This window comes from Podarcis liolepis (assembly GCF_965112155.1).
Source record: "Podarcis liolepis genome assembly, chromosome: 13".
Lineage (NCBI taxonomy): Eukaryota > Metazoa > Chordata > Lepidosauria > Squamata > Lacertidae > Podarcis > Podarcis liolepis.
Genome location: NC_139573.1, coordinates 43,558,255 through 43,582,509, shown reverse-complemented (window position 1 = coordinate 43,582,509; position 24,255 = coordinate 43,558,255). Strand labels below are relative to the sequence as shown.

The 24,255-nt window shown below is 46.0% G+C and overlaps 2 protein-coding genes across 8 annotated transcripts in view; both read left to right on the top strand.

Annotated features, from left to right (window-relative positions):
• Positions 1-5,111, top strand: part of NBR1 (NBR1 autophagy cargo receptor) — a 28,367-nt gene extending 23,256 nt beyond the window's left edge. For all 3 annotated transcript variants that reach the window (XM_083469558.1, XM_083469559.1, XM_083469557.1), the window contains exons 20-21: positions 1,358-1,463; positions 3,143-5,111. In XM_083469558.1, coding sequence (XP_083325684.1) covers positions 1,358-1,463; positions 3,143-3,322 — 286 coding nt within the window. In that variant the 3' untranslated portion in view covers positions 3,323-5,111. The remainder of the gene's footprint in view (positions 1-1,357; positions 1,464-3,142) is intronic.
• Positions 5,112-8,165: 3,054 nt separating this feature from the next.
• Positions 8,166-23,804, top strand: TMEM106A (transmembrane protein 106A). 5 transcript variants are annotated; one of them, XM_083470253.1, is made up of 10 exons: positions 8,166-8,301; positions 11,851-11,930; positions 13,491-13,677; positions 17,209-17,462; positions 17,864-17,927; positions 18,050-18,209; positions 19,983-20,123; positions 20,208-20,251; positions 21,923-21,976; positions 22,863-23,804. In XM_083470253.1, exons 4-10 carry the CDS (start codon positions 17,225-17,227, stop codon positions 22,984-22,986), a joined length of 825 nt encoding a protein of 274 aa, XP_083326379.1. In that variant the 5' UTR covers positions 8,166-8,301; positions 11,851-11,930; positions 13,491-13,677; positions 17,209-17,224; the 3' UTR covers positions 22,987-23,804. The 5 variants fall into 5 exon arrangements, with proteins under 5 accessions (XP_083326379.1, XP_083326378.1, XP_083326376.1 ...); XM_083470252.1 differs by lacking the exon at positions 8,166-8,301 and adding an exon at positions 8,312-8,336; XM_083470250.1 differs by lacking the exon at positions 8,166-8,301 and adding an exon at positions 8,883-9,096.
• The last annotated feature ends 451 nt before the right edge of the window (positions 23,805-24,255 follow it).

Below are 24,255 nucleotides of genomic sequence, written 5' to 3'. Positions count from 1 at the left end.
GCAAACTGCACTGTGCAAGTACGTAGGCTTGTAGTGACATTTTTATGAGAGATGTCTGTTGTTCATAAGTGGACTTGTACCAGTAGCAAATAGATAGGTATTATCTGACTATCTTTCTTGGTTTTACCTGCCTTGTTTCATTCTTTGTATCTTATTGCTGTTTTGTTGTATTTGTATTATTGTGGTTAGTCTCCCCTGAACACCATTTTGGTAGAAAGGCAGAATTGAAATTTAACAAATAAAAATTTGGCTCATAGTGGGAATTCAGCAACTTGAACACAATAGTTTGTTTTTTTTTAATAAGGGGCAAGCTTCTAGCTAATATGGCTGCTAGGATGGGCATGAAAATGAATGGGAAATGCCTTGTGAAATCTCAGAGAGGACAATTACTAATTTTCACTTAATACGCAACCCTTTTTCTCTAGAATTTTTAATCTGGCATGCAAAGGGTTCCTGGGCACTTGTTCCATCCAGACATAAAACCTTTAGCAAGGTTTCTGTATTGTATTCATTCTGTGGAATCTCCACGTAAAAGAGGCTCGAGTATCAGGGTTGGATTTCTGCCTCCATTCAAAGTAGAGTGGAACCTCATGGTACGGACGGGATCTGTTCTGGAGGCCCGTCCATAGCATGGAACTGACGCAAGCCGAAGAGCTGTGTCTGTGCATGTGCACGGCGTGATTTAGTGCTTCTGTGCGAGCGGCAAAACCCAGAAGTAACCTGTTCTGGTACTTCCGGGTTGCCGCGGGACACAACATAAAAACACGTAACCCGAAGCAGACGCAACATGAGGTATGACTGTAGATTATATCGATCTAGCTGGACCACCTTCCAACCTAGCAGTTCGAAAGCATGTCAGAGTGCAAGTAGAAAAATAGGTACTGCTCCAGTGGGAAAGTAAACAGCGTTTCCATGTGCTGCTCTGGTTTGCCAAAAGCGACTTAGTCATGCTGGCCACGTGACCCGGAAGCTGTACGCCGGCTCCCTCGGCCAATAAAGCGAGATGAGCGCCGCAACCCCAGAGTTGGTCATGACTGGACCTAATGGTCAGGGGTAGCTTTACCTTTACCTTTAGATGGGCCAGTAGGCTTATTTGGTATAACACACTGTCAAATGTTGGTCGTCACAGGATCATGGTTTTCTTGGTACAGAATTTTTATTTATTTATTTTGGCTCAGGCACATAAGACAGAAATCCTACCTTTTAGCATTCTCTTTTCCTGAAAGGTTTTGCCCAAGCAGTGCATCCCATTTTCCTTACCATTAAGCCAAACCCTAGCATGTGCCCCGTTAAGACAGCCTGCACGGTTCTTTTACTTTTGTTATTTATGTCCTTTAATTGCAACTTAACTCTGCAGGCACACCCATGGGAACAGCCTCGCTGGTGACCTCGTAAAAGGGGCCTTGTCAGTGGCTGCCTCTGCTTACAAGGCGCTGTTCGCTGGACCGCCAACCGTGGAGCAGGTAGGCAGCTCCTTGGGATGATAATTCTCCCCCGGGAATGGGCAAGAAAGGGATCGGAGCAGAGTTTGCATATTTTGTCTCTCTACTGTCGCACTGCAAGTACAAATTTGGTGTTACATGCACGTGAAAACAGGCTTCTAGCTTTTGTGGCTGCAAAATGAACTTGAGAACTTGTGGCACCAGGGATTGCTATGTCCAGGAGCTGGATGCTGGCCACCAGATAAATATTTCACGTTTAAATGTTGCTTGGGATGACAAGAAGGCGTATGTCCCCGTAGTCAGATTAGACTTCCTCTGATGGAAACCTGGACAGAAAATAGGGAAGTTTGTTCTGGGGCAGGTAGGCGAAGAGGTCAATTGCTGGTGCTCTGATCTCCAGAATGTTGGAAGCTCAACCTTGTAGTTGTGGATTCCTTGGAAGCCGTGGGCTAATAGGAAAAGCAAGGAGGAGGGTAGCTTCCTAAAACAAGGATTGGGATCTTGAATGCTCACATGGGCCTTGCCCATCTGGGCAAGCCATTTTGAAATGGCTTCGGAAGACCTGCAGCATCACACAGATGGCCCTTGGCTCCAGCAAGTTGGTGCTGTATCATTTCATTGGGACAGTCACCTGCCTTGTTCTGTCAGACTGCAGCCATGAGCTGCTTTGTTCTTTGGTCTAGTTGCCACTAGCCTCCTGTGTCTCACCATTCTCCAGAACCAGAGTGGAAAACCTTACTCGCTCCCATTGCATTCTGGTTGACTGGTGCTCTCTCTTCCCTTTGACGACAGCTGGGCAGTGGGAGAAGCAAGCACACGCAGTCCTCCGTCCTGTTAAAAATTAATAGATAGCAATTGCAAAAGGAACTTGGCTGTGTGAGCAAAGGTGGAGCTACCTTCCCACCCGCTCTGTGCAGTCAGAGAGGAGGGGAGATGGGGAGGACAGCAAGGATTCCAAAAATCCCTTAAATCGCAAAGGTAAAGGACCCCTGACAGTTAAGTCCAGTGGCAGATGGCTCTGGGGTTGTGGCGCTCGTCTCGCTTTACAGGCCGAGGGAGCCGGCATTTGTCTGCCGACAGTTTTTCCGGGTCATGTGGCCAGCATGACTAAGCCACACCTGGCGCAACGGAACACCGAAACCAGAGCAGTGCACAGAAATGCCATTTACCTTCCCGCCAGAGTGGTACCTATTTATCTAATTGCACTTTTTGGTGTGCTTTTGAACTGCTAGGCTGGCAGGAGCTGGGACCGAGCAACAGGAACTCACCCCATCACAGGGATTCGAACTGCCAACCTTCTGATCAGCAAGCCCAAGAGGCTCAGTGGTTTAGACCACAGCGCCACCCGCGTCCCTCATAGTGCTGCAGAAATAGGCAGGATCAAAATGGGGGTGGTAGCTTCGCCCACCAGAGTGATGTGAAAGCCTTCTGTTATTGAAATGCTGCTGACTGTGGAGTGAGTGGGAAGAGTAACCTGTATATTTTGTCCGTTGTGAAGATAAAATAATGGGGGGAAATGGGTTTCCTGAAGGAAAGGTGGGATATGAATATAATTAATAATTGCCAAGATAACATCCTCTCCTGTGGAAGGTGGGGATTTATTTCATGCATACAGATTGGGAAAAGCATTGGCAGAGAACCCTAGCTGTAAGCATGCACATTTCCTGGTTTTGATCGTTCTCCTCCTTCCATCCTTCAAGGCTCTTCCTGTGGCCACCGAGGAGCAAATGAACCCCTTCCTAGCCAACCTGAGCGAGATGGGCTTCTGCGACAGGCACCTTAACCTCAGGCTGCTACGGAAACACAACTGTGATATTTCCCAAGTTGTCACTGAGTTGCTGCAACTGAGTCACAGCGATTGGTACGAAAACCAGTATTGAACCTTTTCCCTCACCGTGCTCATTAAAACCTGAGCAGTAAATGGCACCAGCAGCTTCCAGCTCCCTTCTGTTCCAGCACAGCAGAGATGGCTTGGCTTCTGTTTCCCATTGCATCATGGTTCATCACCACCACTACCACCAGTATCCAATGACTCGGGCGCTAGGATTTCTTTAAAACACTAAGGGTTGTTCCTTCCCCAAACTGGCATAATACCAGATTTTGTTGTAGTAAAAAGAGGTGAATGTACACACGAAATACAAGTGAGCTGTGTTCCTAAGAATTTTAGGGCTTTTGTTCATGAGCGGCATGCAAGCAAGAACCAGAGACTTGAGGGGACTTCCTGTATTGTTCCTACCCATCTGGTGGTGGCAGCGGTGGAGCTAAACTAAAGACCATCTATTCCCGATTCTGTCCTCTCATGAAGGCGGTGGTGGAGCTGGCTGTCCTCTAGTTTTGGAATCAGGCATTTTGTTGGAGCAATAATTCCACCAGCATTTTCATGTTGTGTTTTGCAGGCGCTACCTTAAAATGCATTCGTCACAGTCTAGCTGTTAGCGTTCTTGGCCAATCCCATCAAAACCTAAATGCTGCTGTTTGCTGTTAGTTACCGGGAGTGAAATAGACTATGAAAGGAGCAAAGTCGGTAGCAAGACTGGGTGGGTGGTTCGTCATAAAAATACCAAAACAAAGAGCAGTTGCTCCTCTTGTGTAAATCTTTAGAGGTATTATTAATAGCTATTATAACTTAAGTATTTGATTGACACATGGTCAAGACATGCTTGGTGGGGGAAACGACACAAAACTATTTTTGTAGACCCATTCCTCGTTTAGATGAATAGACTCTCACATCCAAGATTTCTGACCCACCCTGCCCAGCCTGTGGACCAATTTTATTTTTTTTTTGGGGGGGGGAATGCACATTTTTAAACAAATGTTGATTTAATTTAAACATGTTAATAAAGCCCTTAAATATGTATTTGCATAATATTGAGCATAAAAGAACATGAGGAAATGCTGGATCAGAGATGGCATTAAGGGAGAAAGTTTTCCCCATCCCACCAGGGAAAAGAGACAGAAGGAAGTTCTGCCCAAACCCCATTGAATAAACAGGATGTGTGCCCATTCCAACTGGATTATTTCGCTCTCAGGTGCTCCTTTGACTTTTCAAACAATATAAAAAGAATGGCTGCTATCGTTTAAAAAAGACACACCTACACTTGGAGATGTGGCTGAACCCATACCTGTTTTTTGTGTGTTGGGGCAAACACAGGTCTGTTTTTTTCCTGCAACTTTGGGCTAATATGATTGGGAGGTGAAATTCAGAAATGATGGAAGCGATTCAGACCCCTTTTTGCTTTAGAAGAGGGAAAACGAAACGAAACACCTACTTCTGCAGTGCACTGCCTTTCCCCACCCTCATTTAACTTGTGCATGGAAAGCTACATATCTCTGATCAGAGATCTCCAGATTAGGATTTATTTTGCTTTGGGTTGATGGGTGAGAATCTTGGTATTCCTAGGTAGATCACATTGTTTGACTTGAATTAGTTCTATTGCTACCAATCCTATTGGCAAACCTCTTGTTAACCCTGGTAAAGAGATATTTCTTTTTAGGTTTCATAAAAGCTGAACTTTTCTTTTGTTGGCTTCATAATATTTTATGAGAGGGGTGCATGGGTGATAATTTCAAAAAGTGCAAATATTAAGATCTTTGTATATTGCTTAGAATAAACACTTTGAACAGTCTTTGGGGTGTGACAAATGTTAAAATAAAGTATACATTAAATAAGCATCCTTGCGTTTATGAAAATAAAACCAGCTCACCAAACATCCCTTGCTGGGTGGGGTTTATGAGGGAAACCATTCTTAACCTTATTTCGAGAAAAGTAACTTCCACTGAAATGAAACATTTCAAGTAAAATTGGGGTGGCAGGGCTTCTCGAGTGAGGCACACTTGTTTATATTCAATGGCAGAAGGTCTAGTGCTTTTTTCAGCTCGGGGGCACATTTCTGGCACCTCTCAGGTGGGTGCCATTGAGGACTGGCACCCCCCCACCCGATTCTCCTTCTAAGAAGTCCAAAAAACAAACATTTCAAATAAAAATGGAAGCTGGCCAGCATGGGCGAGTCTACAATTTTTTTATCTACGACTTCACCTAGCTCCTAGCTGCATTTGGTCAAGCTACATGGCAGGGTCAATTCGTATTTCCCTTTCTTCAGACAAGGGTCCTTCCAAGCTGCCCTAGCTATCCGTCTGAACCTAAGAGGAGAGAGGCGGGGGAACATTTGACCAGAACCAGAGGCAACCCCTAAACCAGTTAAAGGGACAGCTTGCATTGGTTTTTAGCACCTCCCCGGGCGCTGAATGCAGCTGTTCTCAAACTGGCATTTGTTCAGGGCTGTCCTGAGTTGCCGGGCAACTTACTGTAGTAATAATAATAATGATAATAATAATAATAATTTTATTATTTATACCCCGCCCATCTGTCTGGCTTTCCCATAAGAACTTCACAGTGAGTTCTGGCATCTATTTTTCTTTGGGGGGGCACATGGAGTAGGTCTGAGGGTTTGCTTACAAGAAAACAACATTACACTGAACAAGCTTTGTATAAAAGGTTTCCTCTCCCCTTGCCACCAGAGGTGCTAAGATAATTTAAGTGCTGCCTTAATGCATGGCACTCTGTTGTTTTGCTCAAGCCCAGCACCCCTGAACCCAGAGCCAGAGGTCTGTGGGAGCTCTGTACATGTACATGTGTCTCAGGAAACAGCAGTGGGAATACTTTTCAAGTAATGTATCCCTGGGTTTTTAAAGAGAGCTTCAACTTCTCTCTTTTAAAAAAACACACAAAAACTCAGCAAATTGTTTTCTAGATGCACAATCCACTGTTGAAAAGAAGTGGGGAAAGCACAACAGTCAACAAACTAAGCAAACTGCTTCAAATATCTTCAAGGGTTGACTTAAGGTATGGCCAAACCTGGCCCGCCAGATGTTTTGGGACTACAATTATCCCTGGCCACTGGCCCTGTTAGCTAGGTATGGTGGGAGTTGTAGTCCCAAAACATCTGGAGGGCCAAGTTTGGCGGCCATGCCTGACTGTCTTAAGCAAACCAAGGGACAATTTTTATAGCACAAGTGTTTAATAGTTAGCTGGCTTTTTGATGGGGAGAACAGAGACTTAACCACATAAAGAGCTTCTTATATTTCTGTCGGTGGCAGCGAGGTAACCAGATGCACACAACTGGAAGTGTTTGGGCAGTTTACCAAGAGCAACGATAAATTTGGTCCAGTGCTCCGATGGAGAAACTTGCCAAACGAACGCAGGCTTCAAAGGGACAACAAAAACAATTATTTTATTGAGATTTGGTACACGTTTATTGGTAAGTCTAGTTTACAACTGCCAGGCACACATAGTAATCTTTGGCAAAATGTTATTAACTCTTGCATTATTATTATTTTCAGGAGCAGGGTGGGGTGGGGGAGACCTTACCTTTGTTTTTGTCATTATTATTTACTTGCAATAAAATTACAAAACATAATTGGGTGCTGTTTTGACCTTTGAAAGCCCCCAATAGCCTGGACTTGGGCAAGCAGCTCCTCTCATAAGCATTCATGTCAGGTGAGATGAATTTGCTTCCCAAGATCAGGACTGGACAGGTTTGGGGACTTCTCTGCCATAGCATGCCCTGCAATTTCTTGCACCTAGCTTGCGTGTGAATGAATATTGTTTATAGTGGTTTTAGAAGTATTTGCACAAAGAACAAGATGTAATCAAGATATTAAAGGTAGAAGAGTGGGACAGAGACAATATAGATTAAAAGCATTTGCAGATGATGTGGTGATTATCGGTAGAAGAACCAACAGAGTCAATCACGAAAATATTACAAGGGATAGAAAATTTTGCTGAGGCAACAGGTCTTATGATTAATAAAGATATAACCAAACTCTTGGTTAAGAATATGAATGATGAGAGTAAAAATAAATCCAGATGCATCTGGATTAAAGATTGGAAGGAAGGCTAAGTATTTAGGCGTATGGGTAACAGCAAATAATATAAATCTGTATAAAGATAAGTATTTAAAAAGCTGGAAAGTTATTTGGAACAGAATGAATTTTTCACTATTAGGCAGTATTGAGTCTGTTGACCATAAAAATGAATGTATTATTTAGAATGTTATTTTTCTTTCAAACAATTCCGGTGATTGGCAAGGTGTTTCAATACATGGCAAAAAGATATTTCTAAATATATTTGGCAAGGGGAAAAAACCAAGAATAAAATATAAAACATTGAGAGATGCAAAAGAGAGAGGTTTCTCCCTGCCAGATATGAGATTATATTATGAAGCATCTTGTCTTTGTTGTCTGAAAGAATGGATGATATTGGAGAATTCATGTATTCTAGACTTAGGTCATGATAATATTTTTGGTTGGCACACTTATTTATGGTATGAAAAGGTAAAAGTACTGCATGAATGTTATGGATGTGGTGAAGGAAACCACGTCCTCCTTGGCAAACCTTTCCAATTTTTGGACTCCTTGATTGCATATATATATATATATATATATATATATATATATGCAAGGCATGCACAGAATAATAATAAACACAAATAGAGCTACCGTCCTTGGCACACTTTCCTGGGCGTAACCCCAATTCGACAAAGTAGGATTTCTCAATAAGTCGGTGACCAATTTCACTATGTTCTGTGGCGGAAGGGATCTCTGGTGGAACGTTGAGCTGCTGGTGTTTCATCACCTTAAATCTAGATATTGTAAAACTATGCTTCAGTGGTATGGTCATGGGAAACAGGTTGTGCTTTTTTCACCATAGGGAGGACAATGGGGATCTTGGTTTGTGGCTGAGGAGGCGCAGACATAATGAGGAAATTCCATGGAAAAGTCTGGATTGCTCAATTTCCTCTCAGAGCAGTGAGAGCAACTGGAACGACGGCTTTGCCCAGTTGCCATGGCTGCCCTCCAGGTGAAAAAGAGGACTTTGGAAGGAGCATAAATGGAGCGAGGAAAGGGGTTTGTGTTCTGAATTGAGCGCAAAAAAGGGAAAAAACAGCAAAGGGGGTGGGGGAGAAAGCGAGTGAAAAACTAAACCTGGAACACTTCAGGCTATTACCTCAGTTACAAGTTGAGAAGCGAACCTCAAATGCAAAAGACGGTTTAAAAACCGAGTCTAGGCATTTTCGGAACGCGCCAATCTTCACGCGGCCTAGGGCCGCTGGCAGATCCTGGCCAATTATGACGTGGGAAAGGGCAACAACACGCATCTTCGAACCCCGAAGGCGACTTATTCGAAGCCGTGGGGCGATTCACCCACGAAGCTGCGGCCGTCGCCATTTATGGACCAGGGGGAGAATATAACGCTATGACGCCTTTTGCGGGAGGCTTTACTTTCGAGTAAAGGGCGCCGAGAGCCCCACTCCCCACGCTTACTCGCGAGTAAATGCCAGCGGCGTGGCGCTTCAACACGGCCGGACTAGCCGTGCTTTTTTCGGGGCGCGCGGCCTCTGGCAGGGTCCGAGCTCGGCTCCCCCAATCTGAAATTAAGCACCGGCTAAAATCAGTCGCTGAGGGGAAAGCCGAGAGCGGACCGCCGCCATCGCCCCCTTCTCGGGCGGGAAATGCCCGGCGGGGGTGGAGCCGCTCGGCTGTCGCCCTCTGGGTGGCCGGAGGAGGGCGAGGCGCCGCCGGTTTTCGCTTTCGCTTCGTTCCGGAGTCCGCCGGACGCTGCAGCAGCCTGGCCGCTCTCCTCAGGCGGGGTGCGGTGAGCAGGTGTCCCCCTTGGGTCTCCTCCGAGGGGCCGCGTGCGACCACCGGCCCCTCGCCCCCTCGCTTCCTTCCCCTGCTGCCACTTTCTCCTCTTCTTCTTTGCTGCGACTGCCCTGCCATTTCCTCTTTCTGGCTCTCGTTTTCTCTGCGCCTCAACAACCGGATCGTCAAATTTAAGCCCTTGAAACCGCCCGCCTGGCGGGTCTGGGGAAAGGATCCCGATCCCTCCTCCCCAAACAGGCACCCAAGAGCCCCCTTCCCTGCAGCACAGTCGGGCTCGCCGGGGAAGCGCATGTCAGCCTCGCCTTCCTTGGCCCTAAGGTGGCTTTTTGCGAGGAGGAGGAGGAGGAACAATGGCCATTTTGCAAAGTTATTAACTGGCGACAACATGGCCTGGTTGAGCAAAATGGGAAACCAAATAGAGAGTAGTTAAGGTCCTTGTCTGGATGCGGTTGGAGGATGGATGGCGGGTCACAGATTGAGGTTGAATCCTGACAAGACAGAAGGATTGTTTCTGGGGTTAGGGGACTCCCTGGTCGTGAATGGAGCAACTGTGCCCCAGAAGGACCAGGTGCGCAGCCTGGGCATAGTTGTCAACTTTCAGATTTGAAAATATGGGATCGGCAGACTCACCTGTCCTGGGGACAGTCTAGGATATCAAACAAACCTGGATAGCAGTGGGAAGCAGCGGGAAACGGCGCTGGAATAAGGGAATTTCCCACCAAAAAAAGGAAGGTTGTCAGCTATGCGCCTGGGAGTCATTTTGGACTCAGCTGTCTGTGAAGGCGCAGGTCAATTCTGTGTCCAGGGCAGCTGTCAACCAACTCCATCTGGTACGCAGGCTGAGACCCTGTCTGCCCGCTGACTGTCTCGCCAGAGTGGTGCATGCTCTGGTTATCTCCCACTTGGACTACTGCAATGCGCTCTATGTGGGGCTACCTTTGAAGGTAACCCAGAAACTACAACTAATCCAGAATGCGGCAGCTAGACTGGTGACTAGGAGCGGCCGCCAAGACCACATAACACCAGTCTTGAAAGATGTTTCCGAGAGGGACAAGAGTGGCGCTGTGGTCTAAACCACTGAGCCTCTCAGGCTTGCCAGTCAGAAGGTCGGTGGTTCAAATCCCGCGAGGGGTGAGCTCTCGTTGCTCAGTCCCAGCTCTGGCCAACCTAGCAGTTCGAAAGCACGCCAAAAGTGCAAGTAGATTAATAGGTACCGCTCCAGCAGGAAGGTAAACGGCGTTTCCGTTCGCTGCTCTGGTTGCGCCAGAAGTGGCTTAGTCATGCTGGCCACATGACCCAGAAAAACTGTCTGCAGACAAACGCCAGCTACTCTTGGCCTGTAAAGCGAGATGAGCACCGCAACCCCAGAGTCGTTCTGACTGGACTTAACTGTCAGGGGTCCTTTACCTTTACCTTTTACGTTTCCGAGCACAATTCAGAGTGTTGGCACTAACCTTTGAAGCCCTAAATGACCTCGGCCCAGTATACCCGAAGGAGCGTCTCCACCCCCATTGTTCAGCCCGGACACTTGAGGTCCAGCTCTGAGGGCCTTCTGGCAGTTCCCTCATTGCAAGAAGTGAGGTTACAGGGAACCAGGCAGAGGGCCTTCTTGGTAGTGGTGCCCGCCCTGTGGAATGCCCTCACATCAGGTGTCAAGGAGATGAGTAACTAACTTTAAGAAGACATCTGAAGGCAGCCCTGTATATGGAAGCCTTTTAATGTATTACTTTAAATATATACATATATATATGTTGGAAGACCCACAGAGTGGCTGGGGCAACTCAGTCAGATGGGTGGGATATTATTATTATTATTATTAACCGGTGTTATGGAGACCTAGGCCTTCTCTTTTACAGGGTACTATGCAATACTTCAAAATGTAGTAAGCCAGCCACCTTTATTTGGGTTTTGGTCTCCTGAACGGGACTTCAGCTAGTTGAGATCCCTGCATTACAGGGGGTTGAACTAGATGACCCTTAGAGTCCCTTCCAACTACGGTGGTACTTCGGGTTACAGATGCTTCAGGTTTCAGACTCCGCTAACCCACAAATAGTACCTCGGGTTAAGAATTTTGCTTCAGGATGAGAACAGAAATCTTGTGCAGCGGCAGCGGGAGGCCCCATTAGCTAAAGTATCTCAGGTTAAGAACAGTTTCAGGTTAAGAACGGACCTCCAGAACGAATTAAGTTCTTAACCTGAGGTACCACTGTACATTTCTATGGTTTTATACTACTACAGGCAGGAAGGTAATCTCAGCCCCATCTAAAGCTACTTTTGCCAGCCAAAACTCCTTAATCTTTCCAAACAAGCTTCAAACTTGGTCACTATTTGCTTTTCTGTCCACGTTTAGCTCCCCGCCATCTACTCCCAGTATATAGAAAAGGCAGTGATCTACCCCTTGGTATTTTTGGGGGAGAGGGTTGACCAGAGTTGTCCACCGCTGACAATAGCACACAGCGCTACAGCAGCCAGTAGACAAATGAGCCCATCTCTTTGCCCTCCTTGCTGGGGAGGAAATAAACGTCAACGTGCCACACCTCCTAATATGGGTCCCACGATCAACCGGTTGGACATGCCTGGTATATATCTTCCCAAGTAGGGTTGCCAATTCATCAGCCTGGGATGTTCCTGGGTTTAATTTACAGCAGCTAATCTAAATTGTAGCGAAATCAGTAGTTAAAACTCTTCACAATTTGAGGATGAAGTGTTGCCACCTGCTAATGTTTTGTTAATCTGCTTGTTAAAGGCACAGTGACAGAGGTTGACTGAAGAGTTGGCAGCACTACTCCCAAGCCTTCATGCTGCTTTCAGTGCTCATCCTGTGAGGTATGTGCAACCTGTATTTCTGGGTTACCTTTCTAGGTGATCTTGAGTTTTTGAATAGAAGGAACAGCTCAGCCCATTAAAACACAAAGAAGGGGATAAGTCTCCTTTGTGTGTGAATGAAGCCTACCCCTTTTAAAAGAGCTGAATCTCTCCTGTAGTCAGTTTATAAAAAGCGTGTGTTTATCTAGAATCACTCCTTTTCTAATCCCAGATATGTAGCACTTGTTCTGGCTGCTAAATCCTGCTCTCAGCTAGGCAGAGGTATTGAGAATCCATCCTGTTTTAAAATAGATCGGCACAAGTTTGGAACTGGGGGAAAGCTTTGCATAGGTTGAGAAATACTTTTCTGAATTGTGACGTTTTGTGGGCTGTGGCTCATATTGAGTCTGCAGTTTTTCCTTTTCATTCTTTATAGAAGGCTGAGGAAACCACAGGTTGGCTAGGTTATGGAGCAGAACTCTATCTTGTCTAAGCCTTGTTATCACTGAACCTGATTCAAAGCAAATGCTTCAATCAGCCCAGGTCAAAATCAGATCAACATTTTAATATCTGAAGTTGTAACAGCTATGAAAGATAAACACTGCTAATTAATGTTAAGGTCAAAAGTTATAGTTCACGAAGTCAAAAGTCAACACTTTGTAGTTTCCAACACTGTGTATCTAGTAGCCTCCACGATTGGGAATGTTTGTAAAATATTTGAATCGGTAGAATATACGTTTATTTTGTTGGTAAATTTGAGTTAGCAGGAGGACTTGCTGGAAAATGTTCTCTCCGTTTCTACCCTGTTGAACTCATCTCTATTTCTTTGAGTACACATATACCCAGCAGAAATCCACAATTCCTCTTCTTCTTTTTCTTCTTTTTTATTTTCTTCTTCTTTTTTTATTAAAGATTTTCTTGATTTACAAAAGTGTGTGCAATGTCTCTCTCTCATATTCCCCCCCCCCCATGTAACATTTTTACAAATCAGTTTCATTTGTTGAGACATTAGGAAGAAAAGGGGGAAAGTGATGGAGGGGGGGGAGAGATGGGGAGGAGTGCGGTCGGGTGGCGATGTTTCTATTTTACTTACTATATGTAGGGTTTGGTGTCAGCGTTCCTTGTGCAGGCTCTTTGCTGTTCACTTGTGTTCCTTTGGTGGTGAGAGAGATTGGGGTTGGCCTAGGGTGTGGTTGTTCATTTGTGGTTGGCTGTGGTGGTCTTTGTTTTCATGTGTGAGTGGGGTGGGTGGGTGGGTGTTTTGGATCAGGTTAGCCATATTGATTTGTATGCTGTTGGTGGATTTTTGTCCTTGTCTTGTTGGGCTGTGTGTGTGATAAAGGGGAGCCATACCGGGGTGAAGGTGTCTTCTTCTATTTGTCCCTGTGTCAGTTTCAGTTTATTGATTAATTTTTCTAGTAGGGCTGTTTTCCATACTATTTGGTACCACGATTTCTCTTCTGAGGGTAGGTGGGAATCAAACAGCAGTGTTTGAAACCTGGTGATAAATGATTTCTCTAATTTGTATCTCCCCTTTTTCTCTTCCCTGCAACCCAATTTTCTTTTCTCCTCCTCCCCCAGTCATTCCTACTTTGCCTCCCCTAGATATGATTCGTGGCATTGAAAGGACTTCTTTAGAGGAAATGTTAAACATCTGACACTGGTTGGGGCCTGTTCTGGGAGTCTGCTAGTGTTTACCTCTGATACTTGGCCTAAGTAGGAACTTCTCAGAGTGATTTTTCCTTGCTCCCGGCTCCCCATCTCCCAGGTAAGAAGTGTGCCCGCCTCAAGCTCCTTCCAATAAGTTAGGTTGATTATCCCTTCACACAGTTGCTGAAAGAAACTAGCCATGTGTTTAGCCAAGGGGGCAACAGGGAGGGAGGGGGCAGCTGCCCCTCCATATCAAGTAAAACAATACAATTACCAATCACATCAGTTCTGCCCCCCCCCCCAAATCCTGGCTATGCCTACGAAGCCAGATGTTTTTAAGCCATATCTCCAGCTGCTTAAAACAACTACGTATTGGTCATTGGCTTGTTTTGTTCTTGCTTTTATTACATATGTTGTGTTTTAATCTTGTGTTTTTTATTCTCTGAGATCTATGGATGAAGGGCGGTATACAAACTTCATAAATAACAATAGCAATAAATAATAAGTGCCTCTCACTGCAAACTCAGGCGGCAAGCGCTGACAGAAATTGAAAAACAAGAGGAATGAATTAACATGTTTTAGGGGAAACCTCAGTGTTCCAGAACTACCCCAAAAAGAAAAAGTTTTTAAAAAGCCTAACGTGAAGACTGAGCATACTCAGTCGCAACGAAACGTTAAATGTCAGTTGAAGAAGAAAAGCAGAAGATTGTGGAAGCCCTGCTTGAGCTTCTTACAGTTTATGGTTTCCGGGCTGGCTGGCTGGCTGGCTGGCTAGCACCCCGAACAGGAACGCTCCATGTTGGGCAAAAGATTCCAGCATTGCAAGGGTTTGGACTAATGACCGTTGGATGTCCCTTCCAACTCTGCAATTCTGTGATGCTGTATCAGACCAGAGGCAAACGTGGCATGAGTTTATGCCCTAGGGGTGGGGAGCCTCAGGCCCATTGGCCAAATGTGGCCCTCTAAGCCAGTGTTTCCCAACCGGTGTTCCGCGGCACACTAGTGTGCCGTGAGACGTTGGCTGGTGTGCCGTGGGAGGGAGGCGGGCGAGTCGGGCGGTGAGAGGCGGCGGCGGCGAGGATCCGCGTCGAGCCGGGGGCGGCTCCGCGGTGGTGGTGCCGAGCGGCGGGGCAGCGCGTGCAAAAGGGAGGAGCGCGAGACAGCGGAGGAGGAGGAGGCCGGCATGTCCGGGCAGCAGCAGCAACAACAGCAGCAGCAACTCCCGGCGACGGCTCCTCAAGCCCCGCCACCGCCCCCTCCTCCGCCCGCTATCGCCGCCACCACCACAACAGCCGCCGCCGCCTCAGTTGCCGCCGTCCCTCAGTCCCTCGCTCTGCTGCCTCCTCCCACCCCCAAAGCTTGGAGGTTCCCCGGCAAGGGGGAGGGGAAAAACTTTCACTTTCGTGCGTCCCTCCCGGCGTGATGTCACGGGGCTGTAATGGTGGTGTGCCGCGAGATTTTTTTCATTAAACAGGTGTGCCGTTGCCCAAAAAAGGTTGGGAAACACTGCTCTAAGCCTTCCTCTCTGGCCCTTGAGATTCTCCCCAGGCCACCCCCCCATTGGTCCTGCTTCTCACCCTCCTTAAGTGTTTCTCCATCACTGGAACAATGTCCTTGAGCTATAATATTGCCTCTTGCAATAAACAGAGGGTGAATTGAAAGGGTGAAGGGTTGGAGGAGAGGCAGAAATAAGAGCTCATTTGTCTGTGTCTAGGGGGCGCAATCTGGACAGTTCTGCCAGGGGCGCAAGATCACCTAACTACGGCTCTGGTTTCAAACTGCCTTCAGTTCTCTGAAGCATTGCTTTTGAACTTAAAAGTCTGAAGGAAATGAGAGAAAAGGGGAGGAGGAGGAAACAAGTTTGAATGGCAGAAGGGGATGAGTTTGAATATGACAGAATAGGGCATATTGAATTTTTCAAATTCCAAAAATGAGGGGTGCTCAAAAGTTGTAACGTGACATGGGAATTCAAGGTGTATTTTGGTTAAATTAATATAATTTTGTTTTGCTTGGTGAGTGAAATGCATGTGAAATTGCATAGAAAATTGTTAAAATGATTGCCTGATTGCCAAGTACTTCACATATATTTGTTATTTTTATTATTTAGCGTTACCTGACTTTTTCAGAAGGTGAACTTATAATTATTTGGTTTTCCCAAAGAACTTTATGTGCTTCTTCATCAAATGTAGACTTGTAAAGCTAAATGTTGTCCATTCACAAAAATAATAGCAGGTTCAAGTTCCTTACTCTCAAAAATTTATGTTTAAGACCCCCTCACAGGAAAAAAAAATTGCAAAAATGTTCACCCTCCTAAAATGGCACACCCTAATGACAGAGGGAAAATGCAAATGTTAATACATTCCTCTTTACCCAAGCCTTTGGCCATTAAATAATCTGCTAAATAGGGGCGGAGAGACAGTTGGTGTGGTTATTTTATTATCATTATGTGTATTATGTTTTTATTATACTGTGTAAATTATGTTCTTAAGGTTTTAATAATAATAATTATATTATTTATACCCCGCCCATCTGACTGAGGCTGGATCTAGACATGTCTAAGAGGCAAGTCAGTTAAACACGTAAACTCATACAGGGAAATCCGGTAGGAGAAAAATGGGACTCTACACCGCCATCTGGTGTCACAGTGTTATATCGCATATACAACACATACAAAACACTTTTTCTTTACCAATCTAGCTGAGTCCTGGGTTGCCTCAGCCACACCTCCCTGGGATCCAAATTGAATAAATAAATATAACAACAACAGCAGTTCAAATATGGTAACCAAAAGAGCCAAACACGTTTAAATGTATATCAGTGATGGGGAATGTGTGGCTCTTTAGACATGGCTAGACCACAGCTCCCATCATCCCTGACCCCTGACTACGCTAGCTGGGACTGGTGGGAGTTGGAGTCCAACAACATCTGAAGGACCACAGGTTCCCCATCCCTGATGTAAACCATTCTAGCAGTAGGGCCTTCTGGCAGTTCCCTCACTGAGAGAAGTGAAGCTACAGGGAACCAGGCAGAGAGCCTTCTCGGCAGTGGCATCCTCTCTGGGGAACGCCCTCCCAGCAGATGTCAAGCAGATAAATAACTATACAACTTTTAGAAGACATCTGAAGGCAACCCTGTATCGGGAAGTTTTAACGTTTGACATTTTATTATGTGTTGAAAGCTGCCCAGAGTGGGTGGGGCATAAATAATAAAAATAGTAGTAGTAGTAGTAGTCACAAAGGGGAAAAGTTATTGCTGGGGAATGTAATTTTGTTGTGCCAGGTGTGCCTTCCAGGTGTCCTTGATCCTTAGGCTCATTTAAGAAATCAAGTACTGCCTTTGGGGACCCACAAGACCATGGGTAGGCAAACTAAGACCTGGGGGCTGGATCTGGCCCAATCACCTTCTAAATCTGGCCTGCAGATGGTCCGGGAATCAGCGTGTTTTTACATGAGTAGAATGTGTGCTTTGATTTAAAATGCATCTCTGGGTTATTTGTGGGGCATAGGAATTTGTTCATCCCCCCCCCCCAAAAAAAACAGTCTGGCCCTCCACAAGGTCTGAGGGACAGTGGACCAGTCCCCTGCTGAAAAAGTTTGCTGACCCCTGCACAAGACCCTCAGATCTTCATTTATCAAAGTCTCTTTGTCAGACAGCATCCCTGAACAATGGACAGAGTCCTCTCGTGGCTGAGGAAACTCTGCGGCAAGGAAGAGGCCGAAGAAGAAAAAGGAGAGCGCGACTCGCTGCGGGAGAAAAGTTCGGGTGATGAGGATGAAGCACCCTACTATGGCACCATCAACGGAGGCAATGCTGCGGAGGCGTCCTGCGCTCCTTGTGTTGGCGCTGCCAGCCGCGGCTCCGTCACCTGCCCTACGTGCCAGGGCACCGGGAGGATCCCCCGGGGTAAGTTTCAGCTCCAGACCTTCTGTTGCCCAGGTTCTTCCAAAGCTAATGTGGGAAGAGCCCCGCTGGATCCTGTTTCCCAGAGTGACCGGCCAGATCTTTCCGAGAAGCGGACAAGCAGCTCTTGAAGGCACCAGCCTGTACAACTAGCTGATCCAGACATACTTAAAACAGCTGGATTTTTTTTAAACAGACACACGAATGTCTTCACAAGTTCTGCTACATCTTGCTTAAGAAGGAAATGGCCCAAATTACATGCAATGTTCTGCACTGAGATGTACATACTGTTCTCTTCATTGGACCAGATCTGTGCTCCCCTGCATTGAGGGGTGTTTTCCAGACCTTTGCTTATTCTCTCTCTCTTTTTCTCTCTCTCCCTTCCTCCTCTGCTCCCATTCCAGAGCAAGAACAGCAGCTGGTGGCCCTCATTCCATACGGAGACCAGCGGCTCAAGCCCAGGCGAACGTAAGTTCACTGTGTCTTTGTTGATGGTGCTCCCTGCCCTTCTTCCCGCCGTCTCTTTCCTAAGTTTGCTTCTTTTGTGGCGGTTCTGCTACTGCTAATCTGCCTTCCTCCTGTTTTTGCAGGAAGCTGTACGTATGTCTCACAGTAGCCATCTGCCTGCTGATGACAGGGCTCATGATGTATTTCCTGTTTCCACGCTCCATTGCGGTGGTCCCTGCCGGACTGAATTCCTCATCTATATCCTTTGACAATTCTACTTACAGCATCACCCTTAATATGACTGTGAGTCCCTGGGGGTTGGTGGGACAGGGGTTGGATCGCATTCATGTCACAAAATCTATTTTCTTCTTAAATTGAGATTGTGATTAATGTAATGCGTGGGTTGTTATGGGGTGGTTGTTGTTGTTTTTAATACAATTACTGGGCTCAGAGCTGCCTGGAAGACGCATCTTCTTGACTTAGAGGGGCTTCTAGATCAGAGATCTCTGCAACTTGGTTGTAACTGTGCTGTGTGCAGAGGAAAAATCCATTATGTCTATGAAAAGAGGCATCCTTTATCACCGCACATGTTCCAAGGCTGAGAAGTGACATTCAAAGCAGGTTGTGGGACTCAACTTTGCCCCAAATTTAAGACTTTATCTATGGAACAAAGGAGCAGGTGACTAAAGGAGCCTGTTGTAAATGAGATTAGGAAAAATTAAAACCGCCTTTTTGTCTAGTCCAGGGGTCAGCAAACTTTTTCAGTCCACTGTCCCTCAGACCTTGGGGGGGGGACACAGACTATATTTTGAAGAAGAAAAATGAACAAATTCCTATGCCCCACAAATAACCCAGAGATGCATTTTAAATAAAAGGACACATTCTACCCATGTAAAAACACCAGGCAGGCCCCACAAATAACCCAGAGATGCATTTTAAATAAAAGGACACTCTCTACTCATGTAAAAACAAGCTGATTCCCGGACTGTCCGTGGGCCAGATTTAGAAGATGATTGGGCCCCTGGGCTTTAGTTTGCCTACCCATGGTCTAGTCCTTATACTGTGCTCAGCACATTACACTCAAATGCACATGGCACACCATACAGACGTGGGCAGAAGCAAGCGACGTCCTATGGGCAAACGCATTTCCATTTTTGCTTGTATCAATCTGTGCTGGATGAGTACAAGACACCAAGAGGGCACCAGATTGGTTTATACAAAAAGAGTGAAGTTTATTACACCTGAAACTGTTTCTGATCTAGTATTGTCATTGACTTTCCCTCCTGCCAGTCATTCCTTAGGATCAGGGATAGGGTCTCAAGTAGTACCTAAGAGGAATCTTCTACTGGGCTTAACCTAGCCCAAATATCAAGGCCAGTTCCATGCTCTCTACAGAGCTTTGTACTGCGCAGAGATGGTTCATGTTGGTCTCACGCATGGGTAGGCAAACTAAGGCCCAGGGGCCGGATCTGGCCCAATCGCCTTCCAAATTCAGCCTATGGACGGTCCAGGAATTAGCCTATTTTTACATGAGTAGAATGTGCCCTTTTATTTAAAATGTATCTCTGGGTTATTTGTGGGGCATAGGAATTTGTTTATTCTCCCCCCAAATATAGTCCGCCCCCCCACAGGGTCTGAGGGACAGTGGACTGGCCCCCTGCTGAAAAAGTTTGCTGACCCCTGGTCTCACGGAACAGGTGAGACCATATCAGATGGGTCACCTGATCTTTAGCATCTTCCTTTTCAGTGTGTCGAAAATACTTTCTGGATCCATTGTGAAATGTGAAAGCCATCCTCCATGCCTTAATAATATTTCATCCAGACTTCCCTTTGCTCCAGACCTCAATCCCTGCTGTATTCTCCCTCTCTGCCCCTGTGTGTTTATCTAATGTACAGACTCGGCATTCGGCTTTTTCTATGGCATCATGCATTTGGATAGGGCAGCAGAAGCAGCAGGGTGCTAATTATGGGATAAATATTCAGTCGCGGAACAGATGGACACACATGTACCAAGATGTCAAATTTATCAACTCATCCCACATAACTCATACTGCCTACCTGTCTTACTCTCTCTAGAATATGCTGAATGTGACAAACAACAACTTTTACACTGTGCATGTGTCTCAGCTTGCTCTTGAAGTCTTGCACAAGGCACTGGTGATTGGGAAAAACACTGTGACGACACAGCTGGACATCAGACCTTTACATGGGGCTCAGGTGAGGACCATGCTAAAGTGTGTGTAACAGAGAAGCAGTAGACAAGCAGCCCAAATTAACTTGCTCTTTCTTATTTACTTGCAGATGCATTACAGTGTCTCAAGTAAAATCATGGATAATAACACTTAGTAAGTATGTCTGTGAAATCTATCTCTGCGCTTTGGGGGAAAAAATCTCAATTCAAGTTATGCTGTCAATTGATGGAATTCTTTTTTATAATGACTTTAACCAATTGTGGCTGGCAAACTTATATGTTTCAGACTTAAGGAAGATGCCTTTGTTTTTTAAAAAAAAAACCCATTGAACAAATTGACTGCTTTTTAAGTATGAACAATTTACAATTTCTTAAACAAATGTTTCAATTTTAGAAGGAAATATCAGCATTAATTTTTTTTATTGAATTGCCGTATTTTTCGCTCTATAAGACGCACCAGACCACAAGACACACCTAGTTTTTGGAGGAGGAAAACAAGAAAAAAAAAATTCTGAATCTCAGAAGCCAGAACAGCAAGAGGGATCGCTGCGCAGTGAAAGCAGCAATCCCTCTTGCTGTTCTGGCTTCTGGGATAGCTGCGCAGCCTGCATTCGCTCCTTAAGACGCACACACATTTCCCCTTACTTTTTAGGAGGGAAAAGGTGAGTCTTATAGAGCAAAAAATATGGTATATAATGCATAGTGTCCCCATTACAGTAATGCAGCACAGCTAAAATGGACTTTGAAAATAAGCCAGTTGAAGCCCATCAACACTGCCCAAGATCCAGACAGATGGCCTAGTATCTGATTAGTGGGTTACAGTGAAGGAAGAGGCACAGTGAGACTAAGTAGATGCTTAGGTATCTATATCTATACAGTGGTGCCTCGCAAGACGAAATTAATCCGTTCCGCGAGTCTCTTCGTCTAGCGGTTTTTTCGTCTTGCGAAGCAACCCTATTAGCGGATTAGCACTATTAGCGGTTTAGTGGCTATTAAAGGCTTAGCGGATTAGCGACTAAAAGGCTATTAGCGGCTTAGCAGCTTAGAAAAGGGGGGGGGGCGGAAAAAAATCGGAACACTCGCAAGACGTTTTCGTCTTGCAAAGCAAGCCCATAGGGGGAGCTAAGGCAGAAAATTAGAACGGCAAAGAACTATATATCTAGCGCTTGTCTGTGTTGCTGAGTGTGCTCCTCAATTAAACAAATATCCCAGCTTCAGAACTTGAGTTGGGGTCTTTATGCAGTAACCGAGGGCCTGACTTTTAATGTCAGCCTGAAGACAGACCATTTCGAGGGACCCTGGGAACTTCAATCACACTTGTGTTACCTTTATAGCGAATACATCTAGTCTAGCCCTGACTGGCAGCAGCTCCTGCCAAGAGGTCTTCCCAGTATTACTTCCTAAGATATTTTTCAACTGGGGATGGTGAGGACTGATGGTTGGCACCTGTCTGTCTCAAGACACAATGGAGTGTGCCTCCAGGGGTGAAGTCAAACCACTGGAGAGTCACAGCGTCTGCTGTGGCTGCAGAGACCAGCAACGTTTAACTGCTGCCTCCTGCGTTGTTCTTGCTGCGGTAAGAGTGCTGACCTCCACATTTCCAATCAATACCATGTAGATTTAGCTTCGGGGTGTCAGTATTTCTTTCCAACCACCTGTTTGCTGAGGACTGGACCTGTGAAATTCAGCATGCAAAACAGGGGCTCCGGCCCTGAGCTGTGGGCCTGTTTGTGACAAGAGACAGAAAAACCCACCCCCATTAAGTTCTGCATTCAAAGCGTTGGCATAAGCAGCCGGAAACTAATTATCTTCCCTTCTCTTTCAGCAACATTTGCACGTGGTCCAAAATAAAAGTTCACAATGTTCTCCTGCACATACAGTAAGCGTCATTTCCTTGACAGTAATCTGACGAGTTTCTGCTCTCCCTCTCCCGCCCTGCCTCCTGCTCCATCCTCAGTTCTTTCCTCCAGCCAATAGCATAGATTTCCCCATGACAGTCCCCTTCACCTGGCTGGGCATTTTCTTCCCACCACCAGTCAATTCATGACATCTTTTAAGCTCCACTTTCTCCCTCTCGGTCCCAAGATCATGTCACCCTTCCCCAGAAGTCCTTGCACTGGCTCTACCAGCTTTCAGTCTTTTAACCTTCTCCTCCTTGGCACAATGATTCGTTCTTCTCCCCCTCTTTTCAGTCCCACCATGCACAACCCCCCTTTGCTGCACTCCAGCCCCTTGTCCATCGGGCCCCCGTTTTGTTCATTTTAAAGTATTTATACTGTGCCTTTCAGCCCAAAGTGAAACAAAATTGCAGCTCCACCCAATTAATCTGCCCCTTGATCCCGCACTGTTTGAGGACCCTGTTGAGCTTGAAGGCCAGCCCCACCACTGACTCTTCTCTTCCCAGAACAAACCTATCCACCCCCTTGCTTGCTCTTGTGTTGACTGCTGGCTGGCTTTCCCCCTTCTGCGTCCTTACTGGTCGTTGTCGGTCTCTTTCATCTGACTCCCATCTCTTCCCTGCTTATCTAATGTAGATTATAAGCCCAAAGGGCAAAGGCTGGAATCATTTCTGTATCCTGTAACAGTCCTGGGCCTGAACTCTAGACTTGAATTAAGCTGTGGTTGGAAACATGGAGGTGGTGAAGAGGAGGGCAGGGCTTTGTACGTCTTTGGTGGGTTGTGTCAGGTTGGGAACTAGACTTGGGGAAGTCATAAGGGCTGTCAATTTGCAAACATTTTGAGCTGGTCTTTCTCTCCCTCTCCAGGGGTACTGTGACTTGCTCATACCTTGCTCACTCGGAGCAGTTGGCCTTTGAAAACTACCAGTATGTGGACTGCAGAGGTAATGTCATGCTTCCGGGGATGTCCGGCTCCTCCTGTTCCCCATAGCTGCTGTCAACTCCCGGAGGAGAAACTGTCTGCCACATCTTCCGCCCTCTGCAATGAAATCGCAGCAGCAGCAACATTTTCATCCCTCCTGTAAACTGTGGGGTCAGGAAGGGAAAGGTGTTTCATTCAGTATTGCTAGTTCTGCTGCTAAGATGAGGGGCAGCCTCATCGGGATATAAAGAGATTTGGGCTATGCTGTTTGACACGGGTCTTGAGGGAACTGTTTGACACGTGTCTTCAGGGACCAGCAGAAATGCATCTGATTGTGGAAGATAGAATCCAAGAAAAGCACGCTGGAGCTTTGGGATTTTGCGCTGGAATTTGCATAGCTTTGAGCTGTGCGCGTCCAACACCAACTGGCCAGATTGGATTGATCTTCTACAAATGTTTTCTGGCCTGAAGAAGTGCCAAGTGTGTGCTTTATGGGAAGGCTGGAGTTTACCTTTGATGTTGTCGTGTTCAAAACAATCTTCCCTCGCTAAGCAGCAGAGAACTATGGACTTTGCACTCTTTACTTGCACAGGCAAACACTGCTTCTAAATGAGGCTGTATGTTTACTCATCTCTCATCTCACTGGCCTCCTCCTGACCATTGGATCAGCCCTTTGCAATGTGTGGCGGAGGCGGAGGAAGAGTACACAAAGGTTTTGGAAGTCACAAATCTATTATTCCATGTTCAAATCCTGTCTTTCTATATGCACCCCTCTCTCTTCTGGGCAGAGTCGGGGAGATAATAAAATCATGCTGACCTCCATTTTCTGTCAGATTGCACAATTCTCAAAAAAGGTACTCCAGAATAAATAGTCTCATGCATTGTTATTGGAGGCAATGTGCTGTTGCTTCTTTGCTTACACATTATGATGGAAGATTTTTTTTGGCTGTGTGTGTGCAGTGCTGCCTGGTGGCGAGTTGAAATTATTGCACAAGAGAACTTTGTAGATGAGGAAGAAAGATGTCTGATACTCTTAAGGCTGTGTGCACACCAGGGCAGGCATAGGCAAACTCGGCCCTCCAGATGTTTTGGGACTACAACTCCCATTATCCCTGACCACTGGTCCTGTTAGCTAGGGATGATGGGAGTTGTAGTCCCAAAACACCTGGAGGGCCAAGTTTGCCTATGCCTGCACCAGGGCATTAATGTGCATGTGAGTTGCATAGATCTGATTTTTCAGTGTGCTTTTTTTGTGCACTTTTGCCCACAAATTTAAATCTCTCTCTGTTTCCCATCCACATTGGGCAGAGCTTGACTGGATGCATTTGTGCTGTGTGG